Source organism: Chrysochloris asiatica, unplaced genomic scaffold (genome assembly GCF_000296735.1).
Source record: "Chrysochloris asiatica unplaced genomic scaffold, ChrAsi1.0 scaffold00142, whole genome shotgun sequence".
In the NCBI taxonomy this organism is placed as follows: domain Eukaryota; kingdom Metazoa; phylum Chordata; class Mammalia; order Afrosoricida; family Chrysochloridae; genus Chrysochloris; species Chrysochloris asiatica.
Genome location: NW_006408660.1, coordinates 3387815 through 3411898, shown reverse-complemented (window position 1 = coordinate 3411898; position 24084 = coordinate 3387815). Strand labels below are relative to the sequence as shown.

The window sequence follows — 24084 nt, the reverse complement described above, 5'->3', positions numbered from 1 at the left end:
AGAATATTCCATTCATAATATCAAAAATCAAATACCAAGGAATAATGCAAAATTATATTTCAAAAACAACAAAATGTTGAAAGTAATTTTAAATGGGAAAACATTCCTGTTCCTGGATGTTAAGATTTAACAATATAAAGATGGCAGCATAGAGATCCAACACAATCCCTTCTCAGAATCCCAGCTGACTTTTTAGAAATGGAAAAGCCTAATTACAAGGAACTCAGAGTAATCAACCTTAGATAAAAGTAGAACTAAGTTGGAGGATTCACAGTTCCTGATTCCAAAGCTTACTACAGAGCAGCAATAACCCAGAGAGTGTGGTCTGACATACATGGGGCAGTCATATGGAACAGTGGATTTTCAACAAGGGTGCTAAGTGGTGAAACACATCTTCAATCAATGATGTTGTTGGGACAACTGGATTTCCACATTCAAAAAATATATTGGACCCTTACTACTCACATTGTGTACAAAAGTTTAATTTAAAATGGATCAAAAACTTACATTTAAGAGCTAAAACTATAAAACTTAAAGAGAAAAAAGGGGTAAATCAAACCAAAGCAACATATAAATTCCATGAGCGCACACAAGGGAGAGATCACAAAACCAGTTAAACTCCAAGTACAAACTTTATTTCCATTACAAGGAAGTGAATATTAACAGTAATAGTAAAATAAAAAGAGGAGATGGGTGCTGACTCAGTTTGCAGGGTCAGCCATGGGGCTAAGGCCTCAGCCCCACTCAGGACATAACCCAGCCAGGGTCTGGTGGGAACAAGGAGCACCCAGCCTTCCCCACAAGGGGGCAGTGAAGACAATGGAGCTGTGCTCCCAGACAGGAACCTATGGCAGTGATGCCAAATGCCAAGGAAGCCACTTTTTAAAAAACAAAAGCCTCTGGTCCACTCAACTCTAGTGCAATTCTCTCCATATTGCAACGGCCTGAACACTGCCGAACTCCCTCCCCGCCAACTCCCTCCCCGCCACATCCCAGAGGCCCAAGGCCACCACAGTGAAGAACATCCCTTCACTGGTGGGTCTCAGGCTTCCAGAACCTTAGCTGCCACTCACAAGGCTCCACAGCACCAAGCAGCAGTGGTGACAACACGTCAGAAGGCGGAGCCCTGGTGAGCCAAGGATGTTAACTGCTGCCAAAAGGTGACAGCTAAGGCTGTAACATTTTCAAGAGTCTCCCCCCACCCCTCAAATCCCTAAACTCCCAAAGCACAATCTCAAAAGACATAAAATGGCCACAACCTAGAAAAGGTTAAAATGCGTAGTCTCCTGTGGCCGGAGAGGCAGGGCCTGCTCTGCAGCCAGTGCTGCTGTGCTCAGAAGGCAGGAGCCTCGGGGAGGTTCTTGGGAGGTGCTGTTATTCCTCCTCCTCTTCCTCAGCATCCCCAGCTCCCTGCTGTTTGGGGCTTTTGGCCTGTGTAAAAACAGGATACCAACTGAATTTGCAGTAAAAGGTACAAGAGCAGTACTAGTGACCTAACTCATTGCCAAAGAGTCAATTCCAACTCACAGCAACCCTACAGGACAGAGAAGAACTGCCCCATAGGATTCTGTGCAGAAGCAGACCACCTCATGTCCCAGGCTAGTGAGTTAAACTGATAACTGCTGAGTGCTTAACTACCATAACACCAGGGCTCCCTCACTCTTCCCCTAGAGCCCTAAAAATGTCAAGCTCTTACAGAAACCTCATCAAAAGCCAAGAACACAGTCCAGGGCTCTTAGCCAGGAGCCAGCCTGACCCCCATCTTCCTGACTTCAAAAACCACATGACTCAGCCCACTTTTGGGCCCTTCAATATGCATTACAAGTCCTCAGTATGCACTAGGGGCTGGGTCCCGCTTACCTTTGCAGTTCTATTACGGTAGTTGGTGGCTGGGGGAGTGACCCGGGAGTTCCGGCCACCTTCACTCCTACCACTGCAAGAAAAGGGTTGGAAATAGTTCCTAAGATGACCCTGACCCTGTGTCAGTTCCAACCTGACACAGGTTGGAAACTCAAAGGGGAACACAAAATAGTGACCACAGACCTTTTGCACACATCTTGCTGCTCCCAGCTCCATTCCCAGACTGCTGATTCTTACCTAGCTCCATATCTCCCTGCAGGCCCACGGGCGAAGGATGGCACAAGGGTTTCTGGGAAGAGGTTTCGAACAGGATGAATCACTGAAACGTGCCCAGTGCCTACAGCCCCATTCTGATTGCTGCGATTCTGTCCCCGAATGTCCTGGCTGGTTGAGTTGTTGAGTTTCAATACTCGAGGAGGGCTAGGCTGGCACCCAGGCCTGGGGCCTGGTGTAGACTTAGACAGTCGGTTATAGGTAGTTGTCATATGGTTCATAGGTCTGTTGGGGGGCAGAGGGTAGGTCGACCCTTTAGCTGTTTCTTGCTTGATGTCATCCAAGAATCCGGCAGCTAGGTCTCCTGCGGAAAGAGTAGGAGCTTCAAGGGAAATGCCTGCTTTTCTATCAGTGCTGGACTCAGGGCAGGGACACCACCACACTGAACAGAAGAACCTATATTTCCAGGACAGAGCTGGGGACATTTGTCCACTCTGCACACTGATTACCTCAGGCCTCAAATACAGCCTCCTCACTGTTCAAAACTCAAGTTGGGGACCAACAGCGTACAAGCAAATTCCGAAAAAGGACCTCTAGTGGGCTTTCTGGTGACTAGGCCTTACATGATTTATTTGCCTAGTTGTAAGGATAAGGCTGTTAAGCAATATGTTTGTCTAGGTGTGGCACTGTGGGTTAATGTGCTAGACTGCAAAGTCGTTTGAACTGCAAGGTGGGTGGTTCAAGCTCACCAGCCACTCCTTGGAAACCCTACACAGGGTCGCTATGGGTTGGAATGGACTCAACAGCATTAAACAATAACCCCAAGCACCTACAGTATAACCTGTGGAAGCCACAACCTGTGTAAGGCAGGAACCTTTGTTAGTAGGGAGCAATAGAAAAGTGGTCAGACTGCACCCTGTCAAAGGCAGCAAACTTGTGAGACTTGGAAAAGCAAGGCAGTCATATCAAGTTCCATCTCTTATCAACGGGTCTCACGCTATCAACTAGGAGCAGAGGTCTGCAGCTCCTCTCCATAACCCACTAAGTACACAAATAGAAGAGCCAGAGCAGAATGAGCACCAGCTACCAAGTTTGTCCCATAATTGATCCCAACGCCATTACTCTATAAACCAGGGCTGGTGCTATTGTGAAGGGCAGTCAAGTCACTTCTGACCCATAGCAACCCTGTATAGGGTTTCCAAGGAGTGGCTAGTGAGTTTGAATCACCAACCTTGGGTTGAATGCTTAGCCTACAGCACCACACCAGAATGAGAGATGGGGAACATTTTTCTGCCAAAATTTGTAACATGATTCACAGGCCATACAAAATTAACAGCTTAAAAATTAGCCTGCTGTATTTGGTCAAGCATTTAATTAACTCACCATGTGATGGCTAGAACTGCCGTGGCCTGGGCAGGGCCAGATCAAATTTCAGCCTGTGGGCCAGACGTTCCCCCACCCCTGCTATAAACCCAGTCTGTCAGCCTAGCGCTTAATGTGGACCACCACCAGTGCCCATGAGACTTAGTGGACTTGACCATTTGGGTAACACCCATGAAGAAGCAGATGAGAACCGGTCAGTAAAATAAGTCCGAGCCAGCAGTGGACCTGCAATCAGGGTTTGGCCTTGGCTAATACCCTGGTGTCTGACACTCCTCCTGGGCAGCTCTGGTGAGGTCTCACGAGGCCAGGAATCCTGTCTGGGAAAACCCTCTGTCATGTGGTTGTTTGCAGTGGCTGGGCGTTGGTCACACTGGTCCTGACAAGAAAACCCAGAATTAGTACCAGTGGACTGAGCCAGTCCTAGAAGAGAGCAGGCAAGAAAAACAGGTTGAGTGGACACTCGTTCCTTACTTGAAGACAACTGTGACACCTCTGTGGGGAAGCACAGATCTGGAACAGAGCAACAGCCCCTTTAACACTTAGGACTCTGACAGCTGTACTTTCTGATCTGAGCAGAGATAAAGGAAGGGCTGGTCTTAGGAGCCCAAAAAATCCTTTCTTTGCTTTAACCAGAAAGTATTTGCATGGTTGCTAATTCCATAGTCTCCTCTAGGACACAAGCAGTTGCTGACAGAAATGAGCTGTTCCAAGAGAAACATGGCACCAACCTTAGAAATGACCCTGAACATGACTGTGGTGTTAGTTCCCCCTAGCAAACAAGACTGTGCAGATAATGTTATGTGCCATTCCCGATTTAGAATCCTAGTTTATAAAACATTTGCAAATCATCTAGTCCAGCTCTCTCATTTACGGATGCCCCAGTGAGGGGATAGGACTGGACCTAAAACATGCAATCACAATGAGAACCCGCCAGATGCTGGGCAGTAACATCAGGGACAGTCTAACCCGCTGCATTCCCGAACGCCTTAAATGGAGTCCTGATTCCTCGGTCCTCAGCCCAGTGCTATGACAGTTTCAGCACAGAGCGTAGTTTCAGCCTGGGAGTCTGAGGAACGTACACCCCAGTCAGCTCACACAACAGGGCCTGGGCAAAAGCCAGTGTGTGGCATCCTGTTCAGGCGGTAATGCAACTTAGTGGTTAAGGAAGCATTCTGGGCTCCGAGAGCCTCAGGGAGCCAGCATGTGGTCAAGTACACAGCCTTCAGGACTCTACCTGGTGATGGAACAGCACCTCCTCTTCCAGCTGTACCCCACAGAATTCACACGGGATGATGATGCTGTCCTCCACAGGGGGCGAGCTGGTCAGACCCATCAAAGACTCTAAGTTGTTAGTCTGCTGCAAAAACTTGTGGAAAATACCAGGTTCCTCCACCACTTTAGGGGAAGAGCGGCCCGTAGTGAGCGGAGGTAAGGCACATGAAGGGTTACAGCTTGTCTGCCATTCAAAAAGCACAGGTAGAGAAAGTCAGGAAATCAAAACCAGGTTAAAAGAGAAAAACACATTCTGAATTCTACAAGAATTCACAAAGTTTCAATAATGCTTAACATTGGGAGAGGGACTAAAAGGGACAGGATTTGCGGGGAACAGAAGTGGCACCCCTGAGTAGGCCATCAGTCTCTCAGGAAGAGGTGTATGTTGTTGGATGTAGTGAGGGGGCAGGGCAGAAGGCCACACATATTCTAAGCCAAGAAAGTGTCATGGAAAAAACCGACCTTTGACCCTCCCAGAGAACTACAACGAGATCACAGCATGTGAGGGGTCCAGCCCCGAGGGTCAGTGGAGATGGACACGAGCATGGAGCAGCTAGGCCTGCTGCTGGGGTGAGCGCTGTTCTGCTAGAGAACAAGGCTGAGTTCGCATGCCCACCGTAAGTCAGGCCATGGTAAAAGCACATTTCCTTCTCCAATCACTGGTACTGGATACACACCAGTTTGCTCACAACTCACACAGCCGTAGTCACCTGCGCTACAGCCTGCAGATCCTTTACAAAAGCACACAACTCACCTGGTGGTCAATTAGCAGTTCCTCTGGGTACAGCTCCTCACAAAATTCACAAGGTAACATGGTCTCGCCAGCTGCACCTAGGTCATCAGGTCACACTATCAGACTCCAAAATAATCACAATTTCATTTCAACCTTTCATTCCATGCATGGGATTTATAGACTTCCAGTGCCTTTGACATTCCATTTGTGGGGCTGGAAATCCTCAAAGGGATTTCCTGAGTAGCAGTAGAGTTTCCCTGCTACTCTAAAGACGAGGTTTGTATGGGCAATAATTCAAGGCGGTAATCTAAGAGCTTTCAATCCCCAGGACAAACACACTGAGGTAGAGCCTATGGTGCTTTATCATCTCACAGAAGAAACTGAGCCTCATTCATTTCTGGCAGACAAATATTCTGAAAGTGAGCAAATAAAAGTCAAAAGTCATTTTAAACCCAGGATTCCCAAAATAATAAGGCTGTTGAACACATGAGTGTGGGTAAAGAGTGGGAGGAAGGAGTCTTAGCTCTGGAAAGAAGGAAGAGACATTTCTCCTAAGGTTCAATTATTACAACTTGATAGTTACATGGGTCAGAGGTCATAATCCACATTTACATTTTTGCATCTACATTTTTACATAAATTCACATATATGTTTTTTTAAAAAAACCCTTGCCACAAACTTCAACTTATCAGGCAGAAGACTACACCAAAACAAGGAACACACACACACACACACACGGTAGCAAGTCACCAAAAGTGAGGGTACCAGACACAACAAAAAATATTGGTGTTAGCAGACACAAACGAAATATATGTATATTTAATGTGTAAAGAAATGTTAAAGAGGGACTAATATATGACAAAAGATCAAAAAACTTTTAAAAAAGGTAAGAACCAAATTGAGTCCCAAATGAACTTAATACTGAAGTAAAAACCTCAAAGGATATATTAAACAGATTAGAAATAGCTAAGGAGAGACTCAGTGAACTAGAAATTAGCACAAAGTGACAAAGAAATAGAAAATATGAGTGAAGAGACCTGAGGCCAGTGCTGCACTGTGTGGTCCGTGGGACTGGTCAGCCTCACAGACAGCCCTCCAGAAGTTCTGTTCTGCCATGTGGGGGGCCTGGCCCTCATTTTGAAGACTTAAGGCCAACATGAAGTCCAAGTTGGCACTATCTTCACCACCTTCTTTGACAGGCTGGCGGCCTCTATTCCTCTCCTGCCTTTCTTGTTCTTCAACTGGAAAAACACAAAAAACCAACACTCAAGATACATTTGAGATGTCGCCAGCCTGTAACCACGTCTAGCAATATTAAGGAATTATAAGTGTCTGGGCAGGAACAAGAGGCCCAGCTCTGCCAGCACCCATGGCCCTCCAGTTTCTATAGCACTTCAAAAGCATCAAGTCTGCAATGAGAAACAGTTCCATTATCGTTCTAATTGTATGGCTGTAATAACAAGCAATATTACTATGCCATAACTATGTGACAGGTTCCTGGTGTGGCACTGTAGGATAAGCACTGAACTGCAAAGCAAAAGGTCAGTAGTTCAAACTGACCACCTGCTCCTTGAAAACCTCATACAAGGTGCTGCTAAGACTCAGAGCTTACTTGACAGCACCTAACCACACCATTTATTAGCTATGTGGCAAGTTTCTTAGTTATTCAATGTCTCAGTTTCCTGATCTGTAAAATAAGGTAGTACCTACACCTCATTAAGACTACTGGAAGGGTTTGATACATGCATGTATACCTTTGGCATATACTCAAATGTTAGCTATTAATAGCAATGGCACCACCATCATTATTATTAACCCTAACTGTAATCCAATAATGAGAGGTCCTGTTAGACCCATTTTATAGACAGTTAGGTACATGTCCCAAGGTTATCCAGCTACATTCAGGTTTCATAATCAAAATCTGGGCCCAACATCCTGTTCTTCAACCTCAGATTCTGATACCATCCCAAACACAACTCACACAGATTATTTTGAATTGGAAACTGGGTTGCCATGTTCCTGTGGCTGGCAGTCCTACTATGCAAAAGGTCTGATTCAAAGGCTCTCATGTGCCTCCGGGGCAGCCTCATAGGTGGGTCCAGAGCCTCAATCTGTCTGAGAAGATGGGAGGCGATCCACATTCCCTCTTGACTCCATGGTTCATTATTGGCATTAGGAGGCAAGGCAACTGCATCTCTCTTCTCCTGTGCTTCTCTTCCACAAACTTCAGGGTGTGTCTTCAGATCCTTCACCAGGACATTACGCCCACAGTTGCCACACAGCTCTGTCCGGGCCCCACAGTAATCTTCATGCTCCTTCAGTTTGAGAACGGAAAGTTCCAAATCACAGTGCTGGCAGAGGGCAGGGCGCAGAGGGCACTCAGTCTCCTGCACACAGAGGAAGGGGCCAGTTAGTATGTGGGTCGGCGAGACACCGGGTATCACTACAAGGCAAGTAAAGCAAAAAGCTGCTGTTTCAGTATTTTCCTCCAACCCTAGCTTCACCTGCCATGGTTTTCTATAAATTGAAGAGTCATGGCTTCCCCTTTTGTCCTGTCACAACGTTGTACAAAGGGAAGGAAACTTTTCAAAAGGAATCTACGCAGTCACCCTGACTGAGCACCCATAACAAACCATAGCAGCTCAGGAGCAAATGTCAAGAAAACTAGCAGCTCAAATATTTTTATGAAAGTGCCCCTCAAGACTCGAAGTCAGTCTTTAAAAACTCATAGGCAGGAAGAGACAGGAAATACAAAGCACACGGACTTTTCTAATCTGCATGTTGGTAGACAGCACTGGCTTTCAAATGACCAAGACAGGAATCCTGAGAATGTAAATGTACTCAGCAGATAAAGGACAAAACTTTAGTGCTTATTTTGATAATGTCATTAAAGCATTAAGAAGATATAAAGGAATATATACTATGATTGTGTATATTTCAAACTCTGTGAGCTAACATTTAGAATTTTCTTGTAACACCATTTCATCTGAGACCAAATATTGTAAAAAGTTAAAGGTTTTTCTTGATAAAAGAAATGGTCTAAAAAAAAAGAAACAGACTATGATGGTTAACGATAGTGGAGAGGAACTATTCGTGGGCTAGAGGGTAGGCACATGTTAATGTGTGCAGGCAGTATACAAGAGAGAGATTGGCAAAGGAAAGATGAAGGTAGCAGGAGACACAGGAAGTAGTGCAAGAGTTAGAGGAATGGAGGTAAATACTGCTAACTGATGGTACATGGAGGGGACTGCATACAGTCATTGTAATGAAGCAAAGTATATGATGTGCTGAGTGTCAAACTGATGATCTGCTCTCTAAACCTTCACTCAACTCACAATAAGATTTTTAAAAACCAGGTAACTTTACAACCACTGTGACAAACTGCAAAACTTCCTTTTCATACTAATTAAATCCAAGTTCTATTCCAAATGCTAACTCACATTTTTTTTTTTTAGCACTGTTTGTGTATGCATAGAGTATCTTTTGCGGAAAACGCAAGCAACTCACAAAAAGTGCCTGGATAACTGGAGGAGAGACATTTTTCACATATTCTATGGCTTTAAATAATTATGCCAGGTTGACATAACAATAAGTCAGAAAGAAAAATTTTAACAGAAAATAAAATACTGTTTTAATTACTCAGCAGCAAAAGATCAAACAATCCCACCATTTAATATTCTAACTAATCTTAAGTTGTTGTTAAGTGCTAGAATCGGTTCCACCTCACAGTAACCTTATACAAGGTTTCCGAGGCTGTAAATCGTTGCAGGAGCAGAAAGCCTCTTTTTTCCCCGCAGAGTGGCTGGTGAGCTTGAACCGCGGACTACAGCTGTTGTTGCCTCGAGGAGATGCAAATCAAAACAAGAGATATCATCACACCTCAGCATTAACAGCAATTGGCAAAGGAAAGATGAAGGTAACCGAAGACATAAGGAGGAGTGCAAGAGTAAGTGAATAGACTTAATGGATAGTTAGTTGGCTGGTTATGTGCCGAGGAGTCGGTTCCAACTCATAGCGACCCTGTACAGGGTTTCTGAGGCTGTAAATCTTTATAGGAGCAGAAAGCCTCCTCTTTCTCCCATGGAGCAGCTGATAGTTTCGAACTGCTGAGCTTGCGGTTCGCAGCCCGATTTGTAACCACTACACTACCAGAGCTCCTTTAATGGATAGTACATGGAGGGAATTACAATCATTGCAATGAAATTAAATTTCTGGTTTGCTGAATGTAAAACTGATGATCTACTCTGTCAACTTTCACTCAATTCACAATAGTTTTTTTTTGTTGGTGTTTTTTTAAAGGATTGGGCATTTACTCTTACAGATTAAATTATGTCCACCCACAAAAAGATATATTGAAGTCCCAGCCCCTGGGCCCTGTGAATGGAACCTGTCACCTCATTTGGAAGTAAAGAGTCTTCAAAGTGTTTATCAGTTAACACAGGTTACAGGAGTAGGGTGGTTCTAATTCAATCTGAGTGGTATTCTATAAGAGAAGGAACACACAGAGGGAAAAACACTGGGTAACAGAGACAGAGTTGGAGTTACGTTACAGCTGCAAGTCAAAGGACATTTAGTGCTATACTAGAAGTTTGGAGCTTCCAAAAGGGATCTGCCCTTAGTCTTCACGGAGAAAATACCTCTGCTAACACTCGGGATTCAGACTCCTGGTCCACAGACCTGTGAAATAAATTTCTGAAAACAACAAATTCTGGCAAAGGTGTGGAGAGACTGGAATCCCCATACACTGCTGGTTGGACTGTAAAATGGTGGAATAGAAAATGGCATGGTGCTTCCTCAAAAAACTGGGAACAAAAATACAGAATGACCCATCAATTCCTCCACTTGGTATATATCCACAAGAAATAAGATCCACTTAGAATTAATTAGTCCAATGGACTAACTGAACTTGTGAACGAACCTCAGTCTCCACAACTCTGAGACAACAAGAACTACTAAATGGTACCCAGCTACCACTACCCTACCAACTGCTCTGAAAAGGATAACATTGGAGGGTCCTGGATAGAGTGGGAAAAACTGCGGAAAGCTCAAAATTATCTAATAATTATAATAATTTAAAAAACTGGGTTTAGTGGTCAGAGTGAGACTTGGAAGAACCTGAGACTATAGCCCCCAACCACCCTTCAGTTCTGGACAGGAACATACCCTTGTGGCCCTATTTTCAGCCAAGCAGTAGACAGGTTTATAGGGGGGGACAACAACACTAGAAAGGTATGCTCACCATGCAATGGTCAATCATTCAAAATCAAAAGGGCAGCATTTACCAAGGACACAGTTAAGAAGGAATAAGAAGGGGGGTGAAATGCAAATAGGAACCACAGGAGGAAGGACAACTGCTGTTGCATGGAGGGGACTGTAAATATGGAGATAAAACAAGGTATTTGATTTGCTGAATGTAAAGGTAGATGTTTTGTAGCAAAAGTAGAGGAGTGACTGACTTTGTAGTCTAGGAGCAGAAGTCCCTGGGACGATCAAGGGAGAAGAGTGGAGAGCGGAACCCTACCCAGAGAAGCAGTGATGCCAGAAATAGAGGCCGAAACAATGACATGGAGAGATGGAGTGACTGGGGACTTTAGACTCAGAGAGGGAGAGGGGCTGTGTGTTGACGATGGGGGGGGGGGGGGGGGTGGAGGCAGGGGGCAGGCTTGTAGAGTATACCCTATGGTTACTTGAAGATGCATGGAGGGGATTGTAACCATGGCAATTAACAATATACGATAGGATGAATGTAAAGCTAATTATGTAAACTAGCACATAATTCACAATAAAACATTAAAAAAGAATACAACATGTTCCCAAGGACAAAGTTCAAAAGGGACAGGAAAGAAGAATGGAAACAGAAAGCACAGGGAGAAAGTAGAATAAATGATGTTACACACTAGGAATTGTAATCAATTGACATGAAACAAAATGTGTATGAATTATTGAAAGGAAATCTTATCTGCTCTGTAAACCTTCAGTTAAGAACTGAGACAGACGCAAAAGGAATAATTAAGACCTAAGGATTGGGCACAAGAGCTCTAGAGTCGAATGTGGCAGCAGTAGAAAAGGCTTTGAGAGGCAACGTGAATATGGGTTGGAATTGAACAAAGCAACTTTCAATTCTGCATGTAACTGTCATCTCAGTAGGACCGGTCTCATGGTAAGTCACTCTTTCATAATGCCAGGTGACTTACCTCATGTGTTTTTAACTGTCTCTTCTCCAACTTCTTGTTACATCTACAGGTCACCTAGGGTAAGAAGTAAGAATCAACACAGTGATTTTGTGACAACATGCTCCCATGCTAGTGCACAACAGCAGGTAAAACACATGGGTGAACATCTGAGTACTGGAAGTTTCACCTGACAGTGCTCGGCAGCCATGTGCGTTTCCATGTCACATTTGGGGAATGGTTCCTTGCAGATAGGACATATACCAATGTTCCTTTGACAGTGAATCTCATGGATGGTAAAGTTACACACAGGAATTTCTTTTTTGCTACAAAAATGGACAAAAGAAAAAGGCAAGCATTACTTTTTGGCTTCTGACATTTTGTACATATGGTATAGCAAAAAATTCTGTCCTACATCTTTCCTAGTTTCTCTTTAATGAGTATCTAGTCTACAAGCTCCAGACTGTTACCTCTGCTTTTCAAGAAAAGCAAATAAACCCTAAAGGTTTTGAAACTCCTATGTAATGCTGAACTCCTAGTGCTAGGCACCTCCTCTAACAGCTGAGCCTTACTTTCTACTTTCTTACTTTCTCGCCAGAACTGAGTACACCCAACAACAAAGTCAGCTGTCAGGGGCTTGTCAGGCATTTCCAGAACTATCCATGCTCTAAAGCACAACATATAAACAAAACAAACTATCATTTATTTTCACTCTTTTAAGTAGTTTAATCTCACTGGATTTTATTCTACAAAGACAAATGAAAAAAAAAACTAACAGGAACAGATGTCTCTTCCATGTCTTATATGTCTTACAAAACAGCCTGAGTAGTCAGGAACATGGTCTCTGCTTGGTTATCTTAAAGTGCAACAGTTGTTTAGTGTTGTCAAGTCGGTTCCAATTCATAGTGACTCTGTATAAGATCTCTGCAGAGCAGCTGGTGAGCTTGAACTGCCGACCTTGTGGTTCACCCTGCGGTTCAAACCGACCTTGTGGTTCACCCTGCGGTTCAAACCAACCTTGTGGTCCAGCACATTAACCCACAACGCCATGACTCACTCACACACACTCTCTCTCCATATATATTTATACATACATATTGTTGTTGTTAGGTGCCAACTCATAGCGACCCTATGCACAACAGAACGAAACACTGCCTGATCCTGGGCCAACCTCACTATTGTTAACACGCTTGAATCCATTGATGCTGCCTCTTTGTCAATCCATTTCGCTGGGGGTCTTCCTCTTTTTCTCTGTCCCTTCACCTTACCACACATGATATCCTTTTCCAGCGACTGGTCCCTTCTAACAATATGTCCAAAGTATGAGAGACGAAGTTTGGGAATCTTGGCCTCCAAGGAGCACTCTAGCTACAGTTCTTCCAACACAGATCTGTTGGTTCTTTTGGCAGCTCATGGCACTTTCAATATTCTCCTCCAACACCATAACTCAAATGCATACATTCTCCTACAATCTTCCTTATTCACTGTCCAGCTTTCATATGCATATGTATACATACATATATGATCTAAAATCAACTGCCAACTTAAAACTATTAACTCAAATTTAAATTTATTAAATTCTGTTGACGATATAGTGAAACTAGTATACCCAATCATCACTGTTTCAATCATATGAAACAGATGTCTGCTACATTTTTTCTTTTTAGATACAAGTAGTTCCCAACTTACAAAATATTTGAATTATAACAACCTGCACTTAATGATGAGGTCCCTCTTCTCCCCCCATAACTTATTAGTAATATGTAAACCAATTCTTTATTCCTGCCTTCTTACACTGAACCTTCCATTTCCATTTTACCCTCACTCACCACCATAAGAAAACAGAAACAACAGGTCCCCAAGGATCCTCAATCACCTTAGCTTTTTCTTAGGGAACAATAGGGAGAGACATTTTAACACCTAGATTTTAAACATGGTTACTTAGAATGTCTGTATTGGTCTATATGCTATAATCTACAGGATTTTTTTCCTTTATATAAATTGCTTTAGAATGAATAACATTCCTTCATTAGCTTTTCATAATTTTTTTTTTTAATTTTTTATTGTGCAATGTCTACAGTGTAACATACTTATCTACTTCCTCCCTGTGTTTCCTGTTTCCATTCCTTCTTTCCTAACCCTTCTCAACTTTGTCCTTGGATAAATACTACCCATTTGATCACCAACGGTTAAACATTCTATGGAGTGTGTACCTCACTAGTGTTACTGTTCGTGTTTATACCTACAGTTTTGCTGAAAATTATGCCATGAAGGTGAGTTTAGTTCTAAGGGTGACTAAAGGCCATAGCCTCGGGGTTCAATGCATCTATCCGATCACTGAAGTGCAGTTGAGTAGGTTCCAACACATAGCAACCCCATATAGGGTTTTCTAGGCCATAAATCTTTGCAGGAGTACAAAGTCTCATCTTTCCCCTCAGAGCAGCTGGTGGGCTCGAACTGCCTACCTGTGGTTAGCAGCCTAGTACTTATCCTACAGAACCACAGTACTCCAACCAGTAAGCCTGGAGTTCATTCATGCCACATCTATTCATTTCACAGGACCTTCTCTCAGATCTTTTGGTCTTGGAGGCTGATGAGTGGTCCATTAATCCACTGAATTAATTATTTCCATGTATCTTAGATGTTCTTCACTTTTCTTTGTTCCAGATGGGAAAAGACCAATAGTTGCACCTTAGGCAGCCATTCACAAGCTTTTATGTCCCCAGTCACTATTCATCTAAGTAGGATATAGAACATTGTTTTTTGTAGACTGTTATGCTAACTGCCTTTGGTGTCCTCTGAAAGTGTGGCTCTGAACTCCCAAGCCCAGTGATACACTCCCTTGAGGTTTGATTACAGCTAAGTAAGTTTTCATAATTTCACATAATGCATGCTCTACTATATTCATAAATAAACTTAAAAGAAAGGTAAACACCCATGTACAAACATACCCTGTCAAATCTCATTCTCCTTCCCACACCTGTTCAGCTTGCTTGCTTATCTATGAAGCCACTAGGAGATTACCATTATTGCAGGACTGTGTATAAAACAGTATTTACCTCTGTAGCCTTTAACTCTTATACTATGCTCTCTCCTAGTGTTTTCCTTTGCCTTCAATTTTTTGCTGACCTCCTGCTTACCCAAGTTAATGTGTCTGCCCTCTAGTTAATAATTTATCTTCCTTTTCCTTTCCACCTCTGGTTAACAATCAAAGGTTTCTCTTAGGGTGAAAACCTTTTCTTGGCTTTTTCTTATAGTGGTCTCATACAGTGTTTCCTTTTGCAAAACTTTGGCTTTCAATAACCTTGTTTTCATTAACTCATCATTATTAAACTTCCTCAGCAGTTATTTACTTATATATTGTCTTAGGTTTGATAGTCCTTCAAAAATTGGACTAATAAAAAATAAGAATATATCAGGCTGAATGAGTGTGGGAGAGAGAGTGGGAGTATGATGTTGTCAAGTGCTGCCAAGTCAGTACCGACTCATCGCAGCCCTATATAAAGTTTCTGCGGCTATAAATCTTTGCAAGAACAGAAAGCCTCATGTTTCTTTCACGGAGTGACTGGTGGGCTCAAACCACCTACCTTGTGGTTCAAAGTTCATTGTTTATTGTAGCGTCACCACACTCCCCAGGGTGGAAGTATATGTACAAATATATAGAGAGGATATTTGCACATGGGTTATTTATCTTTGCTGCAAATATCATCCATTAGTGTGGAAGAGAATACAAAAGGCAAAGTTATGTAAACTTCTTAGACACAACCAAACATACACTTTGAGGGAATGAGTTGCTAGGCCTGGGGCTCAGAACCAGTTTAATGGGACAACAGGTCAACTGGCAAAACATAGTCCACAAGGACAATTTTTTATATATCCTACTTTGGTGAGTAGTGACTGGGGTCATAAACGGCCATTTAAGGTACAACTACTGGTCTCTCCCTCTCAGGAGGAAAAAACGATGAAAACCAAAGATGTATGGACTAATGGTCTCCATGTGGGGGCATCTGGAAGGAAGGTCACATTGAGGGATGTTGGCAGATTCATAGGACTTCGGACAGTGGGGAATAGGATGTCCCCGGCAGAAGGCAAAGGCTTGAAACTGAAGAACTAGATGATGCCCTGCTACCACTACCGACTGCTCTGAGAAGGCAAAAATGTAAAGGAAAACCAACAATCCTAATAAGGCCAGGCTTACTGGGGATAGACACTGGAGGAACTCCTGAGAATATGGCCCATAGCCACCTTTCAGGTCTAGAAATGATCTCACCGTCATGAAAAAAATAGGTGAGCCTATAAAAAGTCTTGGTGTGACGCTGAAGGATAATACACCGGATCGCAAGGTCAGTTTGAACTACAAGGTCAGTGGTTCAAACCTACCAACCATTCCTTGGAAACCTTATACAGGGTCACAACCAATGGCATTTAACAACAACATAAAAGGAACAGTAACACTAGGGAGGTAAGCACTCCTTAGAAGAATAAGCCATTTGAGATCAAAAGGGCAGCAGTTATCCAAAGACGAAGTTTAGAAGAGCTAGGGAAGGAGGAGAAATGGAAACTGGAAACACAGGGAAGTGGGGTAAGAGATGCTTCATTGTGGGGACTGTAGTCAATAGAGGAAACAAAACATGTATGTTTATTTTAATGGAAAGCTGATCTGCTCTGTAAACTGTCACCCAATTCACAAAAAGGAATATAAAAGAACATCTTAACAAATTTGTTGTAGTTAGGTGCCATCGAGTGGGTACCATTCATAGCGACCCTATGCACAACATAAGGAAACACTGCCCAGTCCTGGGCCAACCTCACAACTGTTGCCATGCTTGAGCCCATTGATGCTACCACTCTGCCAATCCATCTTGCTGGGGGTCTTCCTCTTGTTGTCTGACCCTCAACCTTACCAAACATGATCTTAACAAATACTAAACCCATAATTCCAGTTTCCTTAATAAAATCACAATAATTGTGATTGTTTTACTGATCATTTTGTAAACGAAGCCAGAATAGTTTATGAACTGGCAGAAAATGGCACATTAGAAAGACATGGCAAAACTTCCTCAGGGAAATTAAATCTTGATTTTATGCAGTTGCTCTAATTATATTCTAATTCAGCTGAAAGTGAGCCTGGGCAGAAAAAAAAAAAAATGCAGCAGAAATAATAAAACAATTCCTACCTGGTTTGAACCTTTCTCTAATCTAAGTTGAACTAGTTTCATTATGCCACATCCCATTTTGGTAAGCTAAATATAGCAAGGCAGTTCTGCTTTGTTTGTTTTTTTTAAACTTTCAATAAAAGCCCTTGCTTATCACCAAAGTAAAGACAAAATCTTGGGAAATCCCCACCAGGAATCAGCTAATTACTAATTGCTAGGTTTCATTTTAGCAGGAAAAATGAGTTGTTTTTCCTGTGGGTTAAAAACACTGAAACAGAAAGACTTATATTCAAGACTGTACCCAAGCATTCACTTACAGGGTTGGAATCTTAAAATAATATAGCTAGAATGCTTTACAAGTTCAATTAGATCCCCACACACACACCTTCCCTTTTTTTGAAAAACATAGGAATATTCCTTAAACAAAATCCTTTATAAAAGGGTAAAACAGTTTCTTTGGTCCAACTGCCTTCCCTTGAACTATCGTTCTGCTGTGCATAAGGTCACTATGGGTTGGTACCGACTGGATGGCACCGAGCAACAACAACAACAATTGCTAATCAACCCCAAGACAGCAACTGTGGCCATGCAGGAAATGTCTTGTCAGTAACTTTATAAATATGACAGTGTTTTAAACTGTACACTATAAAGTCAAACATCTGTGACTCAACATCTGAGACTAAGAGATGTAAACTACCTCACTACTGATGTTGTTGTTGTTACCCGCTGTCGAGTCACTTCTGACTTATACTAACCCTGTATTAGGTTTCTGAGGAGTAGCTGATAGGTTTAAACCACCAACCTTGAGGTTCAAACTGACCTTGCAGTCCAGTGCTTACCAGTGCCACACCATAACCATTTAATGATAGGGACAGTAATAAGTGTGGTTTGTCATACATCAGGAACTACTTATACTTTGAAGAAGAATGATCTTCTCCAACATTACATTTTATTTCATCTTTAGTAGTTTTTTGTTTTTTAATGTATGATCTGAGAAGCAGAATATAATACAAATGGAGACATTTTGTTCCAGATAGAAATCCTCATCTGTGAAGCTGTCATGACTCCCTTCCATACCCAAAATGTATGCTGCTTTTTGAAACGGTGGCACACTCTCTAGATCTCACAAAAGTGAGGCTCTCAAAGCAGGCATTAAATGCTAAAAGTGATGAGCTAAGTACGAACAAGAATCAGATCCTGACTCCGGGTTCATTTCATCTCTCGTTCCTACTCTATGTTGCTTTAAATCAACCATGTTGTCAAAATTACCAAAACAAGCAAGGCAGTGTACCCCAAATTCCTAAAAATATGTGCACAATAAGGCTACAATTTTAAACTGTCAACACACAAAAAAAAACGCATTCCAATAACATTTCTCAAATGTAATTTCTTACCAGTTGTCACACAGTTGTGTGCTTGGGTCATCTAGAAAGTCAGCCATCTTTAGCTTTTCCTAAAAAATATCACAAAGGAAGAAGTGTGAACTTTCAATTTCATTTCTGCTTTAAGAATGACAAGCCAAAAGCAAAAAACAGAGCACAGAAAATGTCACCAAAAACCAGTACCTTATTTAATCCTCAACATACTTGGGTTTTTCCTCTTTATTATTTCTTAATTTCCATTTTAAACATAATTTGACTTACAAAACTGTTGTAAAAACAATACAAAAAAACTCCCATATACTCTTTACACAATTTCCCCAAGTTATCAATAATCTCAGTAAAATTATCAGAGACAGGAAATGAACATTTCTACAAAACTAGTCAATTTGACTAGTTGGCTGGTGGTTCAAGCTCGCCAGCCACTCCTTGGAAACCCTATATAGGGTTCACTATAGGTTGGAACCAACTCAATGGCACTTAGCAACAACAATCTATGTCTTTAAGTACCAATGAGTCAATTCCAATTCAAAGCGACCCTGTGCAGGATTTCTAAGGAGCAACTCATGGGTTTGAACCACCAACCTTGTAGTTAGCACTAAGTCTAGTTATTTAAATTTCACTAATTTTGCCACTATTGTTGTTGTTAAGTGTTAAGTGTTTGAACCACTGACCTTGCAGTTCAAACAGACCTTGAGGTGGAGTGCTTATCCTATGGCACCTAACCAGAACTCCAATTGTACCACTGTTGTGTGCTGTCCAGTCGGTTCCAACCCACAGCAACCCTGAATAGGGTTTCCAAGGAGTGGATGGAGAGTTTGAATGGCCCACCTAGTGGTTCAAACTGATTTTGCAATCCAGCGCATTAACACACAGCACTACATCAGGAACAAAACACCGATTAGTAACTAGTATTGTATAAGTGTTCGTTTCCTGCCTCTGATAATTTTGCTGAGATTATTTATGATAACTTGGGGAAGTTGGGTAAAGAGTATTTTGCATTATTTTTATAACAGTTTTGTAAATCCAGCATCACACATTGCATTCTTCACTTTTCCTCAATCTTGTTTAATCTGGGACAGCCCTGGGTGGCACAAACTGTGAAATACTTGGCTGCCAAACAAAAAGTTCACAGCTCAAATCCACCCAGAAGCATCTTGGAAAAAAAGGGCTGGCAATTTACTGCTAAAAGATTATGCTGATGAAATGATATACGATAGGCTGAATGTAAAACTACTGTTCTCCCATGTAAACTATCACATAGTTCACAATAAAACATTGAAATAAATAAATAAATAAAAGATTATGCTGCAGTTATGTGCTATCAAGTAGATTCAGTCTCCACAGTTCTCTAAGTCCTGGTGTGGTGCTATAGGATAAGCACTGAACCGCAGGGTTAGTTTTAACCTCAAGGTCAGCAGTTCAAACCCACCAGCTGTTCCTCAGAAGTCAGAACCAAAGGCACTTACCATGTGACAGAACAGAACTACCCCGGAGGGCTCCCTGGGACGTAACCTTAACTGAAAGCCCTATGGAGAGCAGTTCAACTCTAAAACACCTGGGACTGCCATGAGTCAAAAATCAGGGGCATGCGGTTTGATTTTTCTTTGTTTTTCACAACTAGGAAGGAGCTCTGGTAGCGTAGTGGTTACGAATCGGGCTGCGAACCTAAAGGTCAGCGGTTCGAAACTACCAGCTGCTCCGCGGGAGAAAGATTAGGCTTTCTACTCCCGTAAGGATTTACACCCTCGGAAACCCTGTACAGGGTCGCTATGGGTCGGAACCAACTCGACGGCACGTAACAACAACAAGGTTAAGCATATAAGCAGTTCTTTCTTAGAATGTCCTTCAAAACGGCTTTGTATGATGCTTCTTCAAGACTGCAATCATTGTAATGAAACAATATGATTAATGATTTATAGAAAATGAAACTGATGATCTGCTCTGTAAATCTTCACTCAGTCCTACAGGGTGGAAAGTAGTTGAAATCGACTTGATGGGAGTGGATTTGGGGAAAAAAAGACTAAATTCTGGTTATACATTTTTTGCAAGAATACTACAGAAGTGATGCTGTGTCCATCTGTTGTATCCTATCACAATACAATGTGATATCACAGTGTTGTTGCTAAGTGCTATGGAGTTGGTTTCAACCCATAGCGACCCTGTACAGGGTTTCTGAGGCGCATCCAGTGAGCTTGAACTGCCGACCTTATGGCTCACACCAACTTTGCAGTCCAGCGCATTAACCCATAGCATCACACCAGGACTTCAATACCACAATACAATCCGTGAGGTCAACTGACCCTAACATCAATCACTTAGTTGGGGTGATGTCAGCCAACTTTCTATAGTGTAGTTCTTCCTTCTTTATAAACAAGATGTCAGTGCAGAAAGCAATGTGAAGACAAACTTCACATCCACTATTTACTAGACATTCCTTTGCATGACACAAAAATAGTCTTGAATACTTCCCCTGTCATAAGTCTTTTGACTGGTGTCAGTATTACCAAACCAACCCGTCAGTGTTCCAAACATGTGCCAGACAGACATTTAGTGCCTGACACTAAAGCTACTTTACAAATCAAAGAAAAACAGTGTTTGACCTAACAGAGAACAAGTGGTCAAGAAAAACAATTAGCAAATAAAGAAATAAAACTTAAGGTGAGCATTTTGACGCGAAAGTACCCAAATAAATGGAGACAAAGTAGAGAAAAATCTACTTTGGATAAGAGTAATTCAGGAAAGCGTGAGGAGGGAATTTTAACTAAGACCTAAAGCAAAAAGACTTAAAAAAGAGGAAGAGAACAAGAATGAGGGATGAGCAAAAGATGAAAGAGAAAGTAAAGGCCGATTTGAGAGAACATAAGAGAGAGTGAGGCAAGAAGAACTGGTCTATCAACCAGAAATGCTCCTGGGTTCTATTCCAAACTGAAAACCGAGGATTTTAAACCCGGAAGTGACATGATTTAGACTATACACTCGGATTAGAAAGGTCAGCTGGGAGGCAAGTTCTAGAAAACTCTATGAAAACAAATAACTTCTCTGGAGGGGGTGGGGAGGGCTGTCTGGCTGCTTCTAGGCGTGTCCCTAAATGGTCACCTCACAGGAGGGAAAGGCCATTTTCTAGGTTTAAGAAGGTTGGGGGCGGCTGCAAAGGCCTCAGATTGCTCCCAGTTAATTCCAAAGGGTTGTCGGGAGAGCGCTGGCCCCTAAAGTGTTCAAACACGGTATTATCATTTGTTGGGGGTCGACCAGATGCCTGGAAGTTTCGGAGATTTCTCTGCCTAGGCGGCAAGTAGCTACACCGCGGGGTCCCCGGCCCCTCCCTCCAAATATGGGGGTGCGCTTTTCTAGAAAGGGGCGAGGGTGAGCGTAGAGGGGGCACCAGCTCCCCAATAGGAGGGGTTACCATTGACTGAACGCTTCGCTCGAGTGGTTCTTCTCTTCTTGATCACAAACCTCTACGGCGAATGTCATTATCCCCACTTTACAGACTAGGAAAGCAGAGATCCGTGAGGCAGTTACTCGCCGTTTCAGAGTCGAGATTCGAACCCGGGTGCGCAGACCGAGAGGTCGCGCTAAGCCCCGCGGGGTCTCTCCACTCCTCGAGCCGGGAAGAGGGCGGCGCCGCCGCGGCGTCGAGGCTACGGTTACCGGGGGTGGAGCGCGGCAGAGGAGACGCGGCGACGCGGGTAGCGTCCTCCTCAAGGCCGCGACCCCCGGGGCCTAGGCCCTCACCCTTACACATCCCTTCTCTCGAAGCCTGTCTCCTCCCGTGGTGGAGGCTGGAAGGGACTTTCGATGTGGGGCCGCCGCCACAACTCACCCGAAACCCGAGGAGAGACCTGGAAGCGAGCCGCTAGCCACAGCAGTTTCCCTCTATCAGCCTCCACACTCGGCAACCGCCCTAAGTCTCCTCACCACTTCCGACCACCGAAGAGCAGCGCGCCCATTAGCTTAGCCGTGGCCCAAACTGTCAGCCCATTGGATAGCACCATTGTCGCTCACAGGGCCCCGCCTTCTGTGCGCCGATTGACTTCTGGAAGCTCCGTGGGGGCGTGTCCCAGAAAGTTCCAGCCTCTGCACATCTGGAACAAGGGGGCGGGGAGACCTGAACCAGGAGCTCAAGGCTGGGCCCAGCAACTGCCTCTGACTCCTGCTGATAATATTTGCATGAATAATAGTGTGCAGACATTACTAATATGACCAGTATATTAATATAATTAGTGGCATTTGTTCTCTAGTCATGGGCCATTAATACTTGTTAGTCATTCTTGCTATTATAACGCTTCTTGTGTAACGCTTCTGCAATGTTCTTACCATGTCTGAGAACTTGGCTGTTTGCATTGGTACTGTCGTCACCTTAGATTCATGTTCGAGTCCCAGTTTCACCACTTGCTCCCTGTGTGGACTTTGAGCTCCTCTTCCCAAATGAATGAAAAGGAGAGAATTATTATTTTAAGTGTATTTTAGCATGTACCACAAACAAGGCATCAATTTAGAATGATGATTTTATGTTGTTAGGTGCCATCCAGTCGGTATCGACTCATAGCGACCTTATGCACAGCAGAACGAAACACTGCCTGATCGTGGGCCAACCTCACTATTGTTGCCACGTTTGAGTCCATCAATGCTGCTACTTGGCCAATCCATCTCGTTGAAGGTATTCTTCTTTTTCTCTGACACTCCACCTTACCAAACATGATTTTATAACAGACTGTAATTGTAACATGGAGTCCTGGTGTGGCACTGCAGGTTAATGCGCCAGACTGCAAAGCCGTTTGAACTGCAAGGTCGGCGGTTCAAGCTCACCAGCTGCTCCTCGGAACCCCTATACAGGGTCGCTATGGGTCGCAACTAACTCTATGGCACCTAATAACAACAAACAACATAATTATAACCTGCTCATGAACTAACATGATGCAGGAAAAGCAGGTTACAATGCAATCTTTATAACAGGATAGAATTTTTTTTCTTTAAATATTAAGTAAAACTATACAATAAACACAAGGTTCATGGTTCAAGCCAACCCACCACTCGGGGGAGGAAGATGAGGCTCTCCTCTCCTGGAAAAACTTAAAGCCTCAGAACCGTATACAGGATCCCTGAGTCAGAAACTACTCGTCAGCACTTAACAACAAGTATATTGGTGGTGTTGGCAAAGAATATTTAATATAGCACGGACTGCCAGAAGAATGAACAAATGTGTCTTTGAAAAAGTATAGTCAGAACGCTCCTTAAAAGTGAGGACGGTGAAATTGATTTCATTTTGCTTATTTTGAACATGTCATCAGAAGGGACCAATTATTGGTTAAAAACATTGTCATGAGTTGAATTGTTTCCCTCCAAAAAGTGTATGAATTAACTTGGCTGAGTGATAATTCTCATTGGTTTAGCAGTTACATAATGACATAATGTGGCAATTATGTGATGATTCCTCACAAGGTGATCTGATATGATAAATCAACACAAGAATTTGGGTGGTGGCAATACCCTTGGAGTCCTGGTGCCTCTGTAGGATAAACATTGAACTCCTGACCATAAGGTTGGCGGTTCATACCCACCAGCCACTCCTTGGAAACCCTATACAGGGTCGCTGTAAATTGGGAACACTTAATGGCACTTAGCAAAAACAACAGCAATAGCCTTAATCCCATTGCAACCCTTACCTACTGTAAGGCAGTTTCCCAGGGATGTCACCTGAAACACCTTGTTTCTTACATTCTTCCTGGGTAGCAAAGTGTGTCCTACCATCATTTCATTGGGAAACCTTATCCCATTCACCCTATGGTCCTGATCTTGCCTCTTCAGACTTCTTTTGTTCCCCAAACTCAAAGAACAGAGGTAAATAGTGATGCATGCTCAACCTCAGAACAACAGGGCTCTGGGATACAGGATCTAGGCATAGTTTGAAGAGG

The 24084-nt window shown here is 43.0% G+C and overlaps 1 protein-coding gene across 1 annotated transcript; it reads right to left on the bottom strand.

Moving 5' to 3' along the window:
* Window positions 1-1374: 1374 nt before the first annotated feature.
* TRAFD1 (TRAF-type zinc finger domain containing 1) lies at window positions 1375-18228 on the bottom strand. Its single transcript, XM_006870460.1, has 11 exons — window positions 18182-18228; window positions 11822-11957; window positions 11656-11709; window positions 7443-7848; window positions 6499-6702; window positions 5483-5559; window positions 4691-4912; window positions 3712-3832; window positions 2098-2437; window positions 1861-1933; window positions 1375-1431 (listed from the first exon to the last, which is right to left on the bottom strand). Exons 1-11 carry the CDS (start codon window positions 18226-18228, stop codon window positions 1375-1377), a joined length of 1737 nt encoding a protein of 578 aa, XP_006870522.1.
* Window positions 18229-24084: the final 5856 nt, after the last annotated feature.